This window comes from Topomyia yanbarensis, chromosome 2 (genome assembly GCF_030247195.1).
Source record: "Topomyia yanbarensis strain Yona2022 chromosome 2, ASM3024719v1, whole genome shotgun sequence".
Classification (NCBI taxonomy): domain Eukaryota; kingdom Metazoa; phylum Arthropoda; class Insecta; order Diptera; family Culicidae; genus Topomyia; species Topomyia yanbarensis.
Genome location: NC_080671.1, coordinates 467,915,334 through 467,936,316, shown reverse-complemented (window position 1 = coordinate 467,936,316; position 20,983 = coordinate 467,915,334). Strand labels below are relative to the sequence as shown.

General features: G+C 39.4%; 1 protein-coding gene across 4 annotated transcripts in view; it reads left to right on the top strand.

The window, feature by feature from the left end:
- LOC131686161 (rho guanine nucleotide exchange factor 7) overlaps positions 1–20,983 on the top strand; it is a 107,648-nt gene that overhangs the window by 43,706 nt on the left and 42,959 nt on the right. For 2 of the 4 annotated variants that reach the window (XM_058970357.1, XM_058970358.1), the window contains exons 6-8: positions 13,752–15,936; positions 18,585–18,807; positions 18,874–19,010. In XM_058970357.1, coding sequence (XP_058826340.1) covers positions 13,752–15,936; positions 18,585–18,807; positions 18,874–18,877 — 2,412 coding nt within the window. In that variant the 3' untranslated portion in view covers positions 18,878–19,010. Of the gene's footprint in view, positions 1–13,751; positions 15,937–18,584; positions 18,808–18,873; positions 19,138–20,983 lie in introns of those variants that run through there. The other 2 variants (XM_058970359.1, XM_058970360.1) reach the window with 2 other exon arrangements.

The following is a 20,983-nucleotide window of genomic DNA, read 5'->3' as shown; positions in this document are numbered from 1 at the left end:
ATTGTACTAGTCACGAAATTAGACTTTAGTTAACGTTAACCGTTGAACAGGTAGGCAACCCGCTCAACGTGGGTTTTTCTCTGGGAGCCCCACCCAGCCAACTTCCGACTGGGCAGATCAGAAAACCCGCCAACCAGCCAATCACCGCCTAGCAGCAATTTACGCGCAGATCCAACGATCCAAATTCACCATCCTGTGACGTTAAGACGGTACCTCGCCCGGTAGCATTCAGTCGGGCGTATACGACGGAGAACAGTCCGACAAATTCTCGTGCTCATTGCCATCCCACGGGCACCCTCGTCGTCCAGGTAAATTGTCAACCGCTAGGCAGAACTGGGCGATATGTTGCACGCGCATGGTCGTGCGTGGAGTCACTAAGCGAGCAGTAAGTACAACCGAAATTGCATCGTCAGCGTGGGAAGGAAACGATCGTCATCGAACTGGATCTTATCAGGTCAGGTTTAGAAGCTAAGAGAGACAGACCAAGATTGTACCTATATCTAAGCGTCCCGGGACTAGAAAACGCATCCATAGGAAAATAGAAATGTTATACCGCTCTATAGTGTCTCTCTATCTCCCTGAGGGTTTATGACCATCTCGATTAAAGTGCGCGGTTCGTTCGTTTTACTTTTTTTATTGTTAGATTTTTACGCGAAAGATTTTCTCAATGAACTTATTCGGTTTGGCTATTGTTTTGGGGTCTCGTCGGTGGATTAGCTGAGTAAGAACGGTGTTTGAGCCACTTTAACATACCCGCCTTGTGGATAGAGTCTCTGGCCGAACTATCGTCATGCGTCGGCAGCCTTCCTAACGGAAGTGGCGCTTAAGTTGTCGACTGTTGTGTGCGCAAGTAATCCGTTACAGAATTAAGATTCCCGTATACATTGAGAATGATTATATAGATGTAAGGTTATATGACCTATCACCTCGTACCCCTCCTGAGCCAATTGCAAAATGCATGTCGCAATACGGAGAAGTAGAATCCGTTGCACCTGATACTTGGAGAAACTTCTTCCCGGGTACTCCTATCGGCGTTTTTGTAGTGAGGATGCGGGTTGAAAGGCCTATACCCTTCTACTTGGCAATAAAACTCAAAACTCACGGAACTACAATTATGTAAACTACGCTATGCACCCATGAGGGGCAAACTCCTACGTGCAAGTATTGTAATCAGACAGCTCATCATGGACAACCTTGCGCGGAAGATGCAGAGGAAAATGCATCTCAATCGATTGCCAACTCATCTACGGCAAACCAACCTAAAACAGAGTTTTCAATACCAATGCCTGAACCACAAACGGTGGCCAAATTTGTGGCAGCTGTTCAGACCATAATGACAACCGTAAAAGAATCATCCAGCACCCCAAAAGCAACTGTAACTTCGGCAACGAATGCAGTAACAATGACGACGGATTTACACTGATCAACAATAAGTGCAAGAAGCAAGGGAGAACATCTGATCCCGGACACCAAGGCAGCTTCGACCGGGACGTGAAAAACAAGAGAGAATTAAATGACCCTCCTGACGCTGTTTGCCAACAGACCTCGCGAAAAAAGGTCTCCGCTCGCATTAAAAAGTTGCGCGCACGAGATCCAATTAATTAATTCTTGTTTGTATTTTTATTTTTACATGTACAGTAATGTTTCGATTATATCACGGTTGCTCTGTATTTTAGCGTGATATATTTGAAGCGTGATATATTCAAAACAAAACAAAAGATTACATTCAAGCATTGATCCATGTATTTCTATAAACAAAAAGTAATAAAAAGTTAAAGTTAGTCAAAAATAATAAATCATAGTAGGGTAATGAGCCTATTTTTCACATGTTTCTATTATTATACTACCCATTTGAAGCCATCTTTGTTCAACGCATTAGATCAAATGGTATGGCATCAGCGGCATAATTTTTCCCCACACAGCTTCACTTCACGTATCCCGTACCGTTTCTTAAAATTGTTGAACCACCCAAAACTAAACTTGAAGCAATCTGGCACGTTAAGATTTTGGGAAAATATCTTGATTATTAAAAACAGTGTATTCGAAGGGACAACGATTCAGTTTTCGTTGTTTCAACATCCATGTAAATAGTCCCATATCCAATCGCTGATGTTGTCCTTCCAAAAGAAAAGTATCCACATCCAAGAGAAAATGCATATCTCAGAATACTCACCATATCACCACTATTTTTTTCTGCAAATTATTTTGTTAGATTTTCCTGCAGATAACTAACAATTAAGCGATTGAAAAATAAGTCGTTTTTTACCCACTACACCAGACACTCTCTTAAGAGCATGTTCAGGAGTGTTTCAGTTCTAGATCCATAATTATGACAGTTCTATTATATAAAACTGATAATTTTAACCCTATAACATGCTCTCAATTTAAAATTCATGTCTCGCCATGCCTTCAGCGTTACTACATTCAAATTTATTTTCCCCAGCCTATCGGGTCTACGTGTCTGTGCTGAAAACTTTGCAGTTCTAAACGTGTTTTAAAATCGGCAACAAATAGAACGGAGTCGTAGAACACTTTTAAATTTTAAAACAAAACTGTTCGAAATTATAAAACAAAACGCTCTGCTGGGGATGTGAATGTTTCAGTTCCAGTTCTACTTTGAAACTCCTATACAAAATAAAACGCTCCTGAACATGCCCTAGGACACGGCAATTAAGTTACGAAGAATTTAAAACAAAAATTGGAATCAGCCGAAAGATATTTCGGCAATCCTAGTCATTGCAACAACGCTTAAAGTTTCGCGCCACGCCCTCCGTCCAAGATGAACAGCGATATAACATTGCTTCTGCTGCTTGGACATCTAAAAAAATTCAGATGCATTCTTGAGAATCTATTCTTTAAGATAAAAGAATAAAAAATTACTAAACTTTTGACCGATCTCATCATGTATAAACCCTTAACGAAATAGTCCGAAACTCAATAATAGGCTCATTACCCTACATGTAAATAAGCAAATTTATTGTAAAAATATCTTAAAAGTGACAGGACACAATATGTAGCTTAATTGGATCACAACGTAGTGTGCCTTGTCTGTTTTTCAAAAAGCGTGATATAATCGTGACAAAACCGTGATATAATCGAGGGTGATATAAACGAGTATTGATATAAACGCATAGTGATATAATCGAAACATTACTGTATTGTAAACGTATAAAAGATCCACGGCTCCGTTAAGCTACCGCTATGAGCCGTGTCAAATAAACGAATCAAAAAAAAAAAGTTGAATTTGAGTAAATCCTTTCTTGAGCATATTTTTCTTACCTTAGATATTCGAAACATGCAAAAAAAAATTAAATCTTTTTTAAAATTTTGCGCTGTCAGACCCTCTTAAGGGAAGTTTAAGCTAAATAATCTGGAAAGGTTATGAGGCTATACCTAGTGACCAAAGAAGAATATTTTAAGAGCTTCGGTTTCTTAAAAAAGAAAGAAAAATATATGTCCCAATTTTATCAATGTCCCCTTTTTGCCTTTCTCATATAAAGAAAGGCTATGCAATCACTGTAAAAATCGACTTTTCAACCGAGGCCCGGAGGGCCGAGTGTCATACACCATTCGATTCAGTTCGTCGAGATCGGCAAATGTCTGTGTGTGTGTATGTATGTGTGTGTGTATGTGTGTGTGTATGTGTGTGTGTGTCATTTAAACTCACACAATTTTCTCAGAGATGGCTGAACCGATTTTCGCAAACTTAGTTTCATCTGAAAGGTATAACGCTCCCATAAGCTGCTATTGAATTTTTAGTTGATCCGACTTCCGGTTCCGGAGTTACGGGTTGAAGAGTGCGATCACACAGCAAATTCCCATATAAACTGGTACCACCATGATGTTCAAATGATGTAAAACATATTAAAATTGATGTAACATTACTCTAGTTTGCGGGTCTGGATCACTAATGATCAATCAAAGCAGCTTTGACCACATTGGCCACCTATGACGGTTCATGACGCCCCCGGGGAACCCGCCAAGTTCCTAAGCTAATATCACACCCATTCCCCAACGAATTCTCTACCGATTTTTACAAACTTGATTTCAAATGAAAGATACAGTAATACCATTGACTGCTGCTGAATTTCATTCGGTTCTGACTCTTGCTTCCGGAGTTACAGGGGTATTAGTAAGGATACACTGGAATTTCCCATATAAATCGGTACAATCGTAATACCTCAGAGGCTAAAAACTAGTGAAATGGTCTCCAAATTACTTCTAATCACAGATCTAGATAACTGATTGCCAATCAAACATTCTTTGAATATATTGTCCACTATCGACGATTCCGGAAGTCCGGAATTCCGGGCATATTCCACAATTAAAGTCACATCGGTTCTTCGGTGATGACTGAACCGATTTTCTCAAACCAAGTCTCAAATGGAAGGCAAAATATGCAGTTGAGTATTACGTCGCCGCCCCTCCTACCCCCGCCTTGCCCTTACACCTCCCTCCTTCATCACTCCCCTCCCCTTGGACCACCCTCACGCCCGCATTTCCTTCATCCACCCCGTATACCGAAATAAGATGAAGGATTTCTGACGCATCCTCCACTCCCACTCTACCCATTCCCTTCACTTTCAAACCCATTCCACCAACATTTCAAAATATAATCACATGAAGATAACATTGAGCTTATGCTGATTAAGCTAATTAAATATTATTCTTTTGCCTTTCTCATATAGAAAGTTTATGCAATTGCTCCAAAAACCGACTTTCTAACCGAGACCCGGAGGGCCGAGTCTCATATAACATTCGACTCAGTTCGCCGAGATCGCAAAATATCTGTGTGTATGTGTGTATGTATGTATGTATGCATGTATGTGTGTATGTGCAGATTTGTTAACAAAATGTCCACATCGGTTTCTCGGAAATGGCTGAACGGATTTTTACAAACTAAGATTCAGATGAAAGGTATAATATTCCCATAGGTTGCTATTGAATTTTATTTTCAACCGACATCTTGTTGCGGATTACGAGTTGAAGAGTATGGTTACAAAACAAAATTTGTTGATTTGTCCACATCGGTTTCTCGGAATTTTCTGAACCGATTTGGCAAACTTGATTTTAAATGAAGCTCGCTCGGTCCATCAGCTGCTGTTGAATTTTGTGTGGATCCGAGTTCTGGTTCCTGAATTACAGGGTGATACGTACGATCACGCAGCAAATCTCGATTCTAACGAATTCTGCGATGAATGTAAAAAGGTGAAATTTTTTCCAAAATGTAAACACAACTGTTGAATTTGTAGATCTAGGTCACCAACAGTCATTCAAGGTCTCTTTGGCCACACTGGCCACCATCGACGGATCCGGAAGCATCCAAATTCAGAATAACGGTTATATTGGTTTCTCGAAAATGGCTAGACCGATTTGATCAACTTAGTCTCAAATGAAAGGTGTTGCGTCCCCGGAAACTGATATTAAATTCCATCTCCATCTGACTTCCAGCTCCGGAGTTACGGGTTGTGGAGTGCGATCACATAGAAAACTCCGATTCAAACCGATACCTCGATGAATGCAAAAACGTGCCCTTATATATACTTACCAAGTGTAATAAGAATGAAAGACATTTCCATAATGTTATATTGTACGAACCAGCTATTAAATCATAGTTTGGAGAAATGAGAAAGGCACAACTGCACCTCTAGGTGGATTAAAACAGGTTTTTCAGCCTATTATTCACCAAGGGGCTGATAAAAACGGCTCTTCACTGTAATTCCAAACTTTTCCGGAGCCAAACTTTTAAGTGTCTATTTGATCAGTAGTCACGATTTTGCGAGCTAATCTCCAAGAATCAAAACTATCTAAAATAGCTTAAAGGCAGTGGTATGTTATAGCTCCGCGCGCTTTAAAAGTAGGCCTCCAGAAGCACGCACAACACGAAGCTGGTGAGCCTCTTTCGTATGCCACTACTATGAGTAAGTTGACTGTATCCAAGATCTAATCCAAGCCATCCAAATGTATTATAGGTAAATATAAAAAATAGGTACCAGGTTCTTCTAATTGAAATCCCAGCTTGCAGATCTGAGACTGCGACACAACTCACTACGACACCCAATGTAGCCTACATTATTAAAGAAGTCCTAATGATCACAAAAAATTATCCTCTATTATTCAAACGCTCCAACAGATAACGCTATACCAAATCTATAAACCAAGACCGCACAAAGAGTAGTCGGTGACCAGGTATTATGGTTTAACAAAGGTTTGAGATCGTTGGGCGGAGCTGGTTAGCTAATAGATGCGTAATACTGTCTGAGCAGAGAGTTAGATCTAGCACATCTTTACTCCCAGACTATGCAATTGTTAGGCTATTTTCTGGATTGAGTATATACTTAAGCTTTTTAGCAATTGAAAGCCTCCCTGTATCACTATCGATAATGATCGTAAACGCATGTCTAATATTGTGACACAACCCTTTTAAAATCATCAGAAGGGTATGATTCATTATGCGGCCGAACAATAGACTAGACAGTCAGATTGACTATGACAGCACAAATATCGCGAATTATGAGCTCGGATAGAAGACATACGTTAATAGCACTATAAGTAGTACAAAAACAATAGAAGCTTTTCCTTCCTTCAGAATGGGGAATGGATGTATAATAGCTGTGCGTTTATGTTGGAGATCATTTGTGCTACTCTAATCGGAGCACTACATATTTCATCACTACACTACACATCACTGTACACTAACTAGAAGATACCAAGCATGTAGGCCTCCAACCACCAATAGTGAATTAAGACAATGACTATTATTTGCATTGCACAATTTGTAGAGAAACGAACATCCACTGTGTCAGAGATACGCTTGACACAGTTAGGGCAATGCCCATTATACTAGCATACCGTCCGTGACTAATTTTAGTCTCTTCAGCCTTTCAGTCTTCGGCTTGGAGCTACACCTTGACTTAGGGACTCCTGTTTCTGTCACCTTCTACGACATTGGAGTAGGGTCCCAGTGGATCAATTCTTAGCTAAAATGCTTCAACACGCCGTGGGCCACATGGCACCTAGGCTGATTTCGACCAAAGAGAGAGACAATAGACTGTTGTCAACCTGCTAGGGGACCACAGCCTGAAAAACAATCATACAATTCGAAGAGAAACAGAAGTGTTGAAATGGGACGGCTACCCAAGTAACCATAAAGATTAAGCCATTGCACAATATTGGCTATACATTTGCAATAATGTTGCATTGAAACTCAATTATAGCATTAACCATGCAATCGAGTTTTATATTAGCATAATAAATGCATACATGCCATATAGCATTATCGCTTGCTAGGTATATAAATCTTTAAAGTATGTATGCTTTACATGTGCATTTAGTGCCACTATATAGCGTATATAAAGCTAATATAATGCTATTTTAGTTACGTGTAGTTTATTCGTTATGCAACTCCCTTTGAAGATTATATTCGGCATATTTCATTTCATTCGAACATATGCAATATAGTCTGGACAGCAAAAGTTGCGCACTTGCCGTGAGCACCTCTGTTGTAGATTTACTAAAGTTAATTTTCATAACACATTATTCATATCGTGTGAAAACGAAATTCTGTTAAGGATATTCATTACAATGCACTTTTTCTAGCATAATACTGGCATTATATCAGAATATATGGCTTAGCGGCTCTTCAAGACTGCCCTATATGTAGATCTATAGCGGATATTGGGCTACGTTACCCGATCAGAAACACATAACAGAAATATTTCAAAACTATAACTCGCATTGTTACTTGTTATAAATTTCCGTTATTTTAACTACTAACGAGACCTAATTTATAACACAATATGTTACAAAAAATGTGTTCTGTTATAATCTTGTTATTTCGTTCTGATCGGGTATAGTGCTTAGTGGTTACTTGGGTAACGCTTTGCGCAACACAATATAATTCCCTAACATTTTGTGAAATCCACCAAAAAGATTTCGGAAAAAATTGCATTATCATTGAAAAAGTAAATTAAAAATTCTACAAATAACATGAAACGTGTCTTGCAATTTTCTTTTCAATAGGATACTTTACGTAAGTTTTAAATGCAAGGATCAGATTTCAAAAAAAAATCATTAGCATCCGGCGTTTTGCTTGGGAACATGGTTTGCAAAAGCCTAGGTTGTTTCAGCGAACTCTGCAGGGTTCTATCATATTCGCCCGAAAGTCATTTACCCGAATGACGTTCGCCCGAAAACCATTTACCAGAATGGACCATTTACCCGAATGGACCACTTACCCGAATGTCATTAACCCAAATACCACATTCACCCAAGCATAATATAAAATCGGTAATTGTCTAGTTTAGTGACTTTAGTGATAGAAGTCCGACTTTAATGCGGTTTTTTTGCCAAAAGCCTAACCTAAATAAACCAAATCCAAGCGGGAAATGTGAACTCGTTAACCAAAATTTGATAAACTTAACAATAACAAGTGAGCTTATACAGCGGAGCTAGTGTGATGCAGCTTGGCCGCATATCCGAGGCCAAGGATCCGAATCGGCGCAAAGCCGCTGACGTCCCGTTGGACGTGGCGCACAGTGGGACCAATCCAAAAAAGGTGGGACAAAACCTATTTGAGGCCTTAGATGTCATTTTAGAGCCAGCATTTCTTCTTAGGATATGTTCACAATATTATTCTGCAACTTTTTAAATAGAAATTTTTTTGTTTGGACTAAAGTAGAGTACCCGAGCAAAAAAAAATTTTCAAAAAATTTTTTTAGTGGGTCGACGTCTTCGACAAAGTTGTAGAATCTTATGTTTTGAATAACTTCTTCTAAGATACCACAGACATCAGACCTCATTTTTAAGCAAAACCGTTGTTTTTTGTAAATATGACTAAAAAATCAGTTTTTCGACTTTTCCATACTAAAAACCTCAATTGATTAATTCAATATGTTCTACAAACTTGCAGGTATCACTAAAATACAACTTTTTGTTGAAGGAACTAATAACGTAAAATCAATTTTTTGGCTTCTAAAACTATTTTTCATATAAATTTGCTCAATTTTCATCAGAGATTTCTGTTTTTTGGGCACTTTTGGGCAGCCAAACTTTGTCTATTCCGATACTCCATTATTCCTAGAATACATTTAATATTACATGGAAACAGGATATAGTTGGACGCATTGCGTGGGTGACCATTCCTGTACGACAGTTTATAACATAAAATGTGTTTATATTATTTTTAATTTATATGCAATATTAGTTATTTCCAAAATCTTATATTTTACACGCACTTACAAGCATGTAGAACATATTGAGTTGATCAATTGCGGTTGCAACACGTAAAAGTTAAGAAAAATACAAATTTTGTTATTAAACTACCAAAGAACAACGATTTCGGCTTAAAAAATAAATCGACAGCATGTGTAAGGTACTTTCAACAAAAATATTCGAAATTGAACATTATACAACTTTGCTGAAGTCCTCAACCATCTAAAAAATAGAAATGTTTGAATTTTATTGTGAATGTTTTTTCCAAAGACTCCAAGGTTCTATAATATCTAAAGTCTCAAATAGGTATTGTTCAACTTTTATGAATTTGTAGAACTAACCTTATTGGTTAAACTAAAGTAGAAATCCCGGACTAAAAAAATCAAATTTTGTTTAAATGGTTCAGATCTTCAGTAAAGTTGCCAAATATTGTATTTGGAACAATTTTGTTGAAAATACCATATACATACTGTAGATTTATTTTTTTAGCCGCAATCGTTGTTCTTTGGCAGTTTTGGCACTAACTTCAAAATTTATAGTTTTTTCATTTTTCCATATTGTAACCGTAATTCATTATCTCAATATGTTCTATATGCTGGTAGGTGCGTGTGAATTATAAGATTTTGGGAATAGCTAATGATGTATATAAATTAAAAATAATATAATCACATTTTATGTTATGAACCGTCGTACATGAATGGTAACCCAAACAAAGCGTCCAACTATATCCTGTTTCCATGTAATATTAAATGTATTCTAGGAATAATATAGTATCGGAATAGCCAAAAATTGGCTGCACAAAAAAACAGAAATCTTTGATGAAAATACAGCAAATTTATATAAAAAATAGTTTTAGAAGCCAAAAAATTGATTTTACGTTATTAGTTCCTTCAACTAAAAGTTGTATTTAGTTATACCAGCAAATTTATAGAAAATATTAAATCAATCAGTTGATGTTTTTAGCATGAAAAAGTTGAAAAACTGATTTTTGGTCATATTCACAAAAAAAAACAATTTTGCCTCAAAAATGTGGTCTGATGTCTGTGTTATCTTAGAAGAAGTTATTCAAAACATAAGGTTCTACAACTTTGTCGAAGACATCGACCCTCTAAAAAAAATTCTGAATTTTTTTTTTGCTCGGGTACTCTACTTTAGTCCAACCAAAAAATTTTCTTTTTAAAAAGTTGCAGGATAATATTTTGAACATATCCTACAAAGAAATGCTGGCTCTAAAATGACATCTAAGGCCTCAAATAGGTTTTGTCCCATCTTTTTTGGATTGGTCCCACTGTGAGGCGTTGATCCACCCGTCGTCGGAGTTATAAGCAAACCTGTTATCCTCTCGTTTGCCCGGTTTACTCAAACATAGGGGCTATAGTTAGTTTAAAGCCGACTGAGCGGCGGCGAAGTCGGACACTGCACCAGAAAGCGATGTGGCGTAGCCACATTAGTCAACCGTACACTGACCAATGTGGCTATGCGACATCGCTTTTAGGTGTACTATCCGACGTCGCTGAGGTTCCGTTGCCAACGCCACAAATGCTGTTCAGGTGCAAAATCATGCATATAGGGCGCGGTTGTCAGCTCGAGCGGTGAAATTTTGTAAAAAACCGGACAAAATAATAAGAAATCTTTCGGAAACACCATCGATCGAGGTAAATATATATTAAGATGTTCCGTTAACGAATTGAATCGATTAAATTAGTAATTATATCATGCATGGTGGAAGTCCATTTGCCACAACACCTTTAGTAAATAGTAGCTTATAAATGTTATGTGACGAAGCTAGTGTGATGCGGCTTTGCCACAATAACCGACGTCGAGGAATCGAAGCGGAGGTCCCTACTCGGTAAACCTGTGATCCATTGGTATGCTTGGTTTACTGAAACATAGGGGTTGATTCCTTCTTTAAATATGAGCAGTTCTTTGAGTTTGTATACCAAATAGCCCTCGCAATCAAACCGGTGATCCACTCGTTTGCCCGGTTTACTCACACTTAGGGATTGATTCCTTCTTTTAAACATGAGCAGCTCTTTTCCCACAATTAGGAGTCGATTGCTTCTTTCAAACATGAACAAATCCTTGGATCTGCATGCCAAATAAGTTTGCAAAGAAACAGTTGATCCACCCGTCTCCCCGGTTACCCAAACATAAGGGTTGATTCCTTCTTTCAAAACAAGAGCAATTTCTTGAATCTATATACCAAATAGCTCTCTACGTAATATTGGATTTCGAGACAGCTGTGATAAACGTTGCTAGAAGAGTTTTTCCCGGTTCTGCCCTTCACGGATGATTCTTCCATCTAAACCAAAGTTTTTTTCAGAAAAATAAAGCAACTTGGTCATCAGACAAAATATTCGGAAGATCACCGAATACAACTAAATTACAAACAAGTTGTTGCCTTGGGTTTCTTGCCCCATCAAGGTATTCCAATGGCACTCGAAGAATTGAGGAAAAGTTGTTCAAAGGATCTCGACGATTTTTTGGATTACATTAGTAAAAATTGTATTTTCGGTAGGAAGTTCTTTGCCCCCCGCTTCGTGGTCAGTTTTCGAAAATGTATCGAAAAAGATTCCTAGAACCACCAATAATGTAGAAGACTAGCACAATAAATGGTTTGTTAAGTCGTGGAAATTCTATGGTGTGTTGAAGCAGTTGCAGCTTGAAGAGAAAAACCCTAGTACGTATGTTTTACGTACACTACAAGCGGTACCAACAGCTGAAAAGTCTAAAAAGAACTCACGAAAGGACCTAAAACTGGAAACCTTAGTTAAATCATACAAATCAGGTGATTGGATTAACTATTTGACTGGTATAGCTTTAGTATTAATTTCTTCATAGCATCAAATGTAATAAAATTTATATTTCATCTTAATAAACTATTTTTTTTTTCGATTGACATTTCGATGTTTTTCGGGTATATGGAATTCTGGCGAATGGCATTCGGGTTTATGTTGCATTCGTGCGAATGTCTTTCGGGTGTTCGTGGCATTCGGGTGAATGACATTCGGGTTTATGTGACATTCGGGCAAATGTCCTTCGGGTAAATGGCTTTCGGGTAAATGTCATTCGGGCGAACGTGACAGAATCCTCTGCAGATACCATCACTGATTCGTAACGAGCGTCACATCGATGATTGAGTAGTGGGTATAGGACCCAGTTCTCCTAGGATATACTGAACTGATAAGTTACAGGAAAAAACCTTGGAACAAACTGCATTTCAGATTCAGTGTTTTGTAGGGCTAGGGATTCATACCTGGGAAGAAGAATTTGCAGGAAAAATACATATTGTTTGATCTGATGTAGATTTTGCTTTGCTAGTATGCACAAATGAAAAATAGACACAGGGTCGTCACATTTTGAATGATTGAAATACTTTCTTAAACTGTAAAAGAAGCCGGTTACACGCGTTAAAATCGATTAAAGATCAGTTCCAATACGACTTTAATCTGAATAAAATCGATGATCACGGGTCAATTCACACTGAAGGTTCGCCGCATCCGCATTTTTCAATCTAATTTCAAGTTCCGTTATTGCAATCAAACCTGGGTTAGAGTCCTAACAAATATTCGCATTCTTGAAACAACACTGCCGATAGACGGTTGTCAGGAGTACAAGTTGATTCCGACGGAATTTGCTCTCAATAATCGGTTGTCCAGAGCAGTGTTTCTCAACCTGAAGTGAAGTTGTTACTAGGGTTCCGCGAAGAAAAATATATTTTGCGAGTGAAATTTCAAGTCTTGTTTCCTAACAAACTAAAAATAACATATTGGTAGCATGCAAACTCTATGCTTATCCGTGTGGATTTGCAGCAACCAAGGGTGATTTTATAAGGGATCCGTGGTACGAAAAAGGTTGAGAATCGCTGGTCCACAGTACAAATATTTTACATGGAATTGTACATTCTAAATTGTTTAGACATAAGTAGATACAAAACTTCTGCAACGCAAAATTACATTCTCAGTCGCATCGCTTGCTTGAAGTAAATCCTTACTAAACACCTACCCACTGCCCAATCTCTGGTACTTCTGCAAGTGTCACTGAGTCGGGGACTTCCATTAAGTATGTACCAGTATGTTAAGGCACAGATGGCCGTGGCCCGCAATATTGGCTCTAAGGACAAGTTCTTGCTTGGACTGGGAAAATTGTTATTCCCAAAAAACTGTTCCTCAAGTAGTTTGTGTAGGATCAGTCTGCAATCTACGAAGTATACCGTGCTTATACAGTGCAACGTAAGAAAGCATACAAATTTTAGTGCAAGCAGTATTCAATGCTACTAATAATACTGAATTGTATTGGATCATAAATGAAATTAAAGACATTAAATAATCTAACATTTTACTCAACCAATCAGCCTTCGAGCAGTAGTTAGTAGTAGTGTGTCCCGAAATAATACCAATTTCTTCGTAACATCCCCATAGTTTATCTGTATTTTATTTTATTAGTCTTTCTCTCTGTATCTCTTTCTCCCTCGCTGATTTACTGTAAAACAATGTTTCTCAACAACGCACCTTAAAAAAAACCCCGATCGAACACAGGGTAAAGAAACGCTCGACGCACGTGGCTACAGCACCCGCGTCTCCGTATGTGCATACAGTCAGATCGGTTATCAACCGACGTTTCCACCGAACTCCTATCCACCGACGGCTCCGTATGCTGCTCTGACGTCCTTCTTTCGGCACCTGTTCAAAAACGGTGGATTGTCACGATACGTAGTGCAGGCGTTGCTTTATCCCCAAATTACGCAGGTTGTCGATACTAACGGTGTTGTGTTACGTCGAAAACATCGTACTACCGTCCGGATGTATCGAAGGGATCGGGACCGGGAGACGGAAAACGAACTGGGGCAAAGCAATGATGATGATGATGATGATGATAGTAACGGTGGTTCGTGTACATCTTCGTGTTCTGCTAATTCAAAAACTTTGGAGCGACAAAATGCGGTTGATCACGGAGATGAAGACCCGTATGAAACGATTACGTTTTTTACCGGCAGGAAAAATGATAGTACCACTAGGGAAAGTACCATCTATGAAAGTTACATCGATCATACGAAGGCAGATGATGGAGATGAGTCATTTTTCTTCATCCCTAACGAACCAGCAAGCGAGGAGAGAAAGAGTACCGAGAGTCATGGGTCATACTTTATTGGCTCGACGCCGATTCCTTGTTTGAAGTTGAATGATTGTGAAATGGTTGGAGGCGATGGGGGTGATGGAAATGGTGGTGTTGATTCAGTTCATACCAGCACCGCACGACTGCATCTCGGAGAGATCAAGCAGCAGTGTTCGGAACAGTCTCAAGTATCTAGTTTTGAACATAGAATAGGACATGGCCGTATGGCGTGTGAGGATTTGTTGAATTTAGATGATTCCATGAGGATAAAAAATTCGCTTCAACAGAAACCAATAATCGAGGAAAGGCACAGCATGCCTACCTATTTCGTGGGAAATCGGTTTGCTAGTTCTTCGATGACTGAGATATATATCCCCTCGTGGAAGGATCGACAGGAGGTTCAACAGCAGCAGCAAAAAACAGTGACAACATCGTCCGCCGACCGCTCTAGTGTACATTCCAGTTCGCTCGAAATTCCAGCTTCAGAAATTGCTGTTTCCGTGCCGGATCACGTATCAGCTGAATTATTGTATAACTTCTACAGTTCTTCGTCCGGATCCTCATCGCTGACATCGGGAAAAATCTTCACACCTCCGCCTGAATTTTGCAACAATGGCCCATCGATAAGATGTTTGTCCCGCGAAGTGACACCATTCCGTAAGCATTCAATAAATTCTGATAAAAAACTTCTGCTAAACCAAAATCATCTCAGAAAGGGCGAGAATGAGGATCCAATTGGTCCATCCAGCAGGCGGTGTGTAAGCTACCAGTATGTTAATATTGGAGGTGGGCATCGATCGAGCGAAATCAGTAATAGCTACAGTAGCAAAGAAGAAGACGAAGGAAACAAATCGACCACTTATCGGCTGAAGCAAAGCAATCAGCAGAAATCAGAACAGACTCATGCTAAGTGTCGCTTCTGCAGTACCAGTTCCGGTTCCCGTTGCCATAGTCCTCGATCGAGCGATTCAGGTATGGCCGGTAGTCTTACCATATCCTCACCCGATCCTCCTAAATTATCAGGCGATTTTCTCCTTTATGATTCAGAAAACCTCGATCACCGAACCGCCCTTGCCGGTAGTAATAATATCGATCATGAAGCTTGTGCGCATAGAACCAGTCGGCTACGACACTCGCGCTCAAGCCACAATATTGGCCGTTTCGCATTGCACAGAGATAGTGTATTCAATTTCACCGACAGTGGACAGTATGATCATAGTCATCCATTTCACGAGGATCCTCACCGGAATAATACCCTAAAGAGCGAGGATTCCGAGATGGACCCGTCAAAATTTGTGCGAAGTCGTAGCGAGCAACGGCACTCAAGCGACGACGATGAGATCCCCGCAAAGGAGTACTGCGGCCGAAGTCGTATAGTGGTGAATTTGCACGGATATCGTAACACATTCGAGCCGGAAGGAAGAACAAAGGAACAACGGGAGGAGGGAACGATATACAAGACTGGACTGTATGCACATTGGTGGAAGAAGGAAAAGTTGCCCATATTTGTCGTTAGCCACGATAAGCAAGGCGCGGCGGAAGAGAGCGATATCACTGATGCTACTCGCAGCAATTGCAATAATTTTGGTGCAGCAATACGGGGCTCAGGCAAGAATCTAGCTTTTCCGTTCCTAGTGTTTACACGTGTTTGCCGTTTTCTTTCTCTCACGTTAAATAACTTTCCATTTACTAAGTACATTGTTTAGTTTTGTTTTGATAATGGAATGCTGTACTTTTTCCGATTCAATTGGTGGTTTTTGTTGAAACGAAATTGTAAAATAACTACGGTTAACAGAATCAAGCATCGATCCGTATCATCAGAACCAGTACGGCAAAGGCAATTTGTGGGACTGTTGAGCATGATTTTGGAGAAGGTATTGTAGCCTATTTTGATTGTGCTATGGATGGCGTATTGTGCGGACGCTATAATCTCGAGCTAAAGATTTGGCATGATGGATTCTCATCTGTGATTAGAAGAGTATTGCTTGTTGAAAATGTGAAATTTTAGACCCAAGTTGAATATGAAGCCTACATGAAAACTAGTGAATGTTGTTCGTGTTATTCTAATGAAAATGAAAAGGAAAGACATCAAAGGTTACAAATTTGAAATATGCAATATTTAGACACAAAGGTGTGTCGCTGCTTCTGACAGTCGGACATAGATGTTTAACACTGCGACACTGACCCATCTTAATAAATAAAACAGAATGTAGGGTGATGTGCCTATTATGGCAGTAGAGCCTATTGTGACCCTATTTCGTACCCCTTGGTTTCGAACCAAGCATATGAGATAATGACACTATCGATTTGGCTAAAACAGGTGAGAAAAAATAAGCTCAAGTTTTATTCTTTATTTGTGGTGCACATATGTATTTAGAACTATCCTCTAAATCCAACTTTTAATTAAAACAAAATCACCTTATTGAAATATCTACTAATCCGCCTCACTCACGTAGTGAACCGAAACTGGATGCAACGGCGCTTAGCAAAATAAACTTTTACGAGCCAGCATTTACCGCCTCATATCTCGTTGTTCCAGCACAAATATACTAAACATTGCACTGATACATACCTTTATTTTAGCTGGAGAACCTTTTTACGATAATTTCACTTTAAAATCACTCGCCAAACACTAGAATAGGCCTAGTGTTATAATAGGATAAAACTAAATACGGGGGTTCCTATTATTGGCATGTTTTTCTGATACACTACCACAATCAAAACCAACTTTTTGTATCCATCATACAGAAAAGAATCACCAGTGCGGCCAAACCAAAACATGAACTTGTAAATATAATGTAATGCAATTTCAGGTATAAGTAATCAATTACTTCAAGTTATTCAACTAATTGTTGATTGCAGATATTTTATTTTCATCTGCACATACAATTCGGATCGGGAGAAAGCAATGTGTGATCTGAAACTTGTCATTCCAGTTGCTAACCTTCGAATGGTTTTTTTCTGCGCGCGCAATTCTGGGCGCTCTTCTACTAACAGCTGATGAGTTTCATTGATGTGCGTGATGTTTACGTTTGTTTTGATCGGCTAAAAAAAGCAGAATGATTCGTTTTACAAATCATACGTTGGCGTCCATGATCTGGATACCTAGTTAGAATCGACGCAAATGGAATATGAGGCATTGCGTTTCAACTAGATTGTTTTTCGATGAGGTGGAAATTGGCACACCCATGAGGCGATAATTGGATCGTTGAGGTGGGAATAGATGCACAGAATGGAACATTCATTTTCATTTATGCTGAAAATTGAGGCAATTCTGCTAAATAAGCATTATATAGATGTTTAAGAAACAGTACACTGATACTTTATTCTGAGAAAGGTTATAGATAATATGGCTTCTTTTAAAGTTGTTCAAAAAATAGTGCGACCCTCTCCCTAATGGTGCCAAAATAGGCTCATCACCCTATCTAAGAATTAGACATTTTTTAGTTATATACAAAACATCACGACCTTTAAGTTACTAGGGAATATGAATCAGAAAATCAGTATACGTTATGATCAATCAAAACGGGTTGTACTCCTATGTAGTGGACAAGAACAAGCTTTATTCATTTTACTCATCTGTTCATTATGCCAAACCTTTAGCCATCTTCTGCACAATATATTAATCATGCTATCTATTATGTTAGTACATTTTTTCTTGTCAGTTGGAGAGAGGAATACTGATGTTACAAAATTCCACCAGTCCTACAAGTTGAGCGAACATGAATCGTCTGTACATATTGCATTCCGTTTGATGCGAACAGTGAATAACTATGAGTTGATATTTGCCGATTGCAGCAATTAATCCGCCTAGCGTGTGGCTTGCATCGCGTGACTGTTTTTCACTTTTATTTTCTTTTTTCTCTATGTTACTGTGACTATCATAATTTCCTTGATTATGTTGCTTTAGTTTATATTTACTGAGATTGCACTGCCTGGGCCCCCATTCGGTCATTTTCATTGAAACTCGTCACCACGCCGCTAATAGCTGTACAAAGAGAACTTGGAGTTTGAATACCCCTAGATCGCAATGAAACCCATTATCCATTGCTGGCATTTTCACCCTAATCTTGCGTCTAATCCTACGGTGTTCCTCCGCCACATTTTATCAGCCAAACTAAATCCAAATCATGCTCGTTGCTTTCGTGCAGCTGATTGTTGCTGTTGTTTTACCGACATCGTACCATTAACAGACGCGGTCATTCGCTAATTCTTCCGATCCTTTTCGTTTCTTCCCGTCACGCCGTTCCCTACAGATGTCCCCACCGACTTCCGGCAGCAGTCATCCGTCCCGATGCAGTTCCATCACACAGCACATGTCGCAACACAAACGCAGTCAATCGTTCAATCATCACCTGAGCTACAACCAGGTTCAGCATCACCAGCAATCACAGAAGCAACTGTTGTCCAATTATGCCAACCGGGCCAGCGAACAAAGCCCGCAACCGGTGCCAAACCTAAAAGGTATCAAGGAAAAAGGTATGACGCTAAACTCTGTTAAGCCAAACCGTAGTTTAATTATTTTTTTATTTTGGTGTCTTACAGCTAATTGGAGGATCACTAATCTCCGCCCTGCCGCACCTCTTCGACCGGCTCTTCTGAACGCTGGTGGAGGAGGGATAGGTGGAGGGGGAAGTATTGGCACCGGCAGTGGTATCACCGGATCCGGCAGTGTTCATCACAGTTTGTCGCTCAGTCAAACGGGTACGAAGGCACCACCCACGTACGAAGAGGATGCCCTGGTACTGCGTGTCATCGAAGCGTACTGTGCCGCCTATCAGAGCAATGCGCGTAACACGATGCACTCCGGTGAGTTTTTACATTTGTTTTTTTGCTCTTCTGTGTGCTATTGTACAATGTGCCATCCGATTCTGGTATAATTTACTTACACATTCGCGCATTTGTTTTAAATGGGATTTGTTTTTTATCGTTTATTTTGATGTTTATTTTTATTTATTCAATGATTACATGGATGATATGCCTGATGATTCGAGATACATATACTAATTTATGCCAGTTTGTTTTGCTTGTGTAATCGCGGTCGCGACATTACTGCTAGTTTGTGTCCGTCTTGATACTTGATGCCATTTTCGTTTTTAAGTATGAAAATTCAAATAAAATCGAACAATTATTGATTTTTCGCCTGTGTGTAGAGATTGCTGGAAAAAGACATCAAGATTCTCCTGGGAAATGACAATACGTTTCCTACAATTTTCATATTTCGTGGCTGTTTTATCACTCGCGGACAAGGTTCACGGACGCTAATTTTAGGGAGTTCGGAGTCTTATATAATCGACTGATATCTTAAAACTAAACTTACAGGGTTGCATGAATCACTATTTATATCAAAAATATATATGTGTGTGTTACGGGAAATATAAGCTAAACGGAAAGCAAATTTTATAGTTCAGTGGATTGAATAAGTTCAATAGACGACTTCATGTCGGAGTTCATTTTGATTAGGATGGTATCCAATAGCTTAATAATTAATAATAATGATATAATTTATTTCAAACACACTGCCGCCCGTTGAATAGTTTTCAACTTACGAAATCGCTATGATTTTTTATTCACTTCGCTTTTCAGCAATCCTGTCTGCGGTTCTATTTTTCTTCCGGTTGGTCCTGTCTCTCGATTAGCTGAATCTCCGTTTTCTCTGGAACGTCTACGGGAAGGGGACATATTTCTGTCGCAGCCCGTGTGAAAAGTCCTTTGGCCGTTCGAACTCGAACCACTCGAACCCGATGATCGCTTCCAGGAGCGATTGATACGATTCGTCCTAGGCTCCATTGAAGAGGAGGCATATTGTCTTGCCTCAGCAAAACTAACATGCCTTCGCGTAAAGGTGTGCTGCCTTCGGCTTGCCATTTCGGTCGCTGGTGGAGGTGGCTGATATAGTCGCGGGATCATCGCTTCCAGAATTCTTGAACGGTACGCTTCATTTCCTGGAATCGACGAATGCTGTTGTATTTAACGGTGGTCAAATCTGGCTCTGGTATGCAAAACATCGGTTCACCAATTATAAAATGTCCAGGGGTCAACGCATTCAAATCGGTTGCGTCGTTAGATAGTGGAGTAAGTGGACGTGAGTTCAACATACTTTCAATTTGCGTTACGACTGTATGCATTTCTTCAAATCGAAACGATTTCATCCCTAGAATGCGTCGGAAATGATGTTTGAAGGATTTAACACCCGCTTCCCACAGTCCACCAAAATGGAATATGATTGATGGTTCACACAGAAATTATTCCATGTTTCCGTTTTAAACTGTTGTAAGTATTGTTATCGAAGCTCCTTCAGTTTCCTATTAGCACCTACAAAATTAGTTGCATTATCACAATATAAATTCAATAATCGACCACGACGTGCAACAAATCACTTTATTCCATTAATGCACGATTGTGCAGATAGATCGTTCTCTATTTCGAGGTGTATTGCCTTCGTTGCCATGCATATGAAACATGCAACGTACATTTTTACAGACGAGCCTCTTCCAGATTACGGACGGACCATAAAAGGCCCACAGTAGTCCAATCCCGAATTAGAAAAGATGCGCGCTGGAGTGATCCTAACCTTCGGTAAGGGGCCCATAATGACATGTTGTGCTCGAGGTCTACACCGAAAACATTGTACACATCCCTGGACCAATTTTCT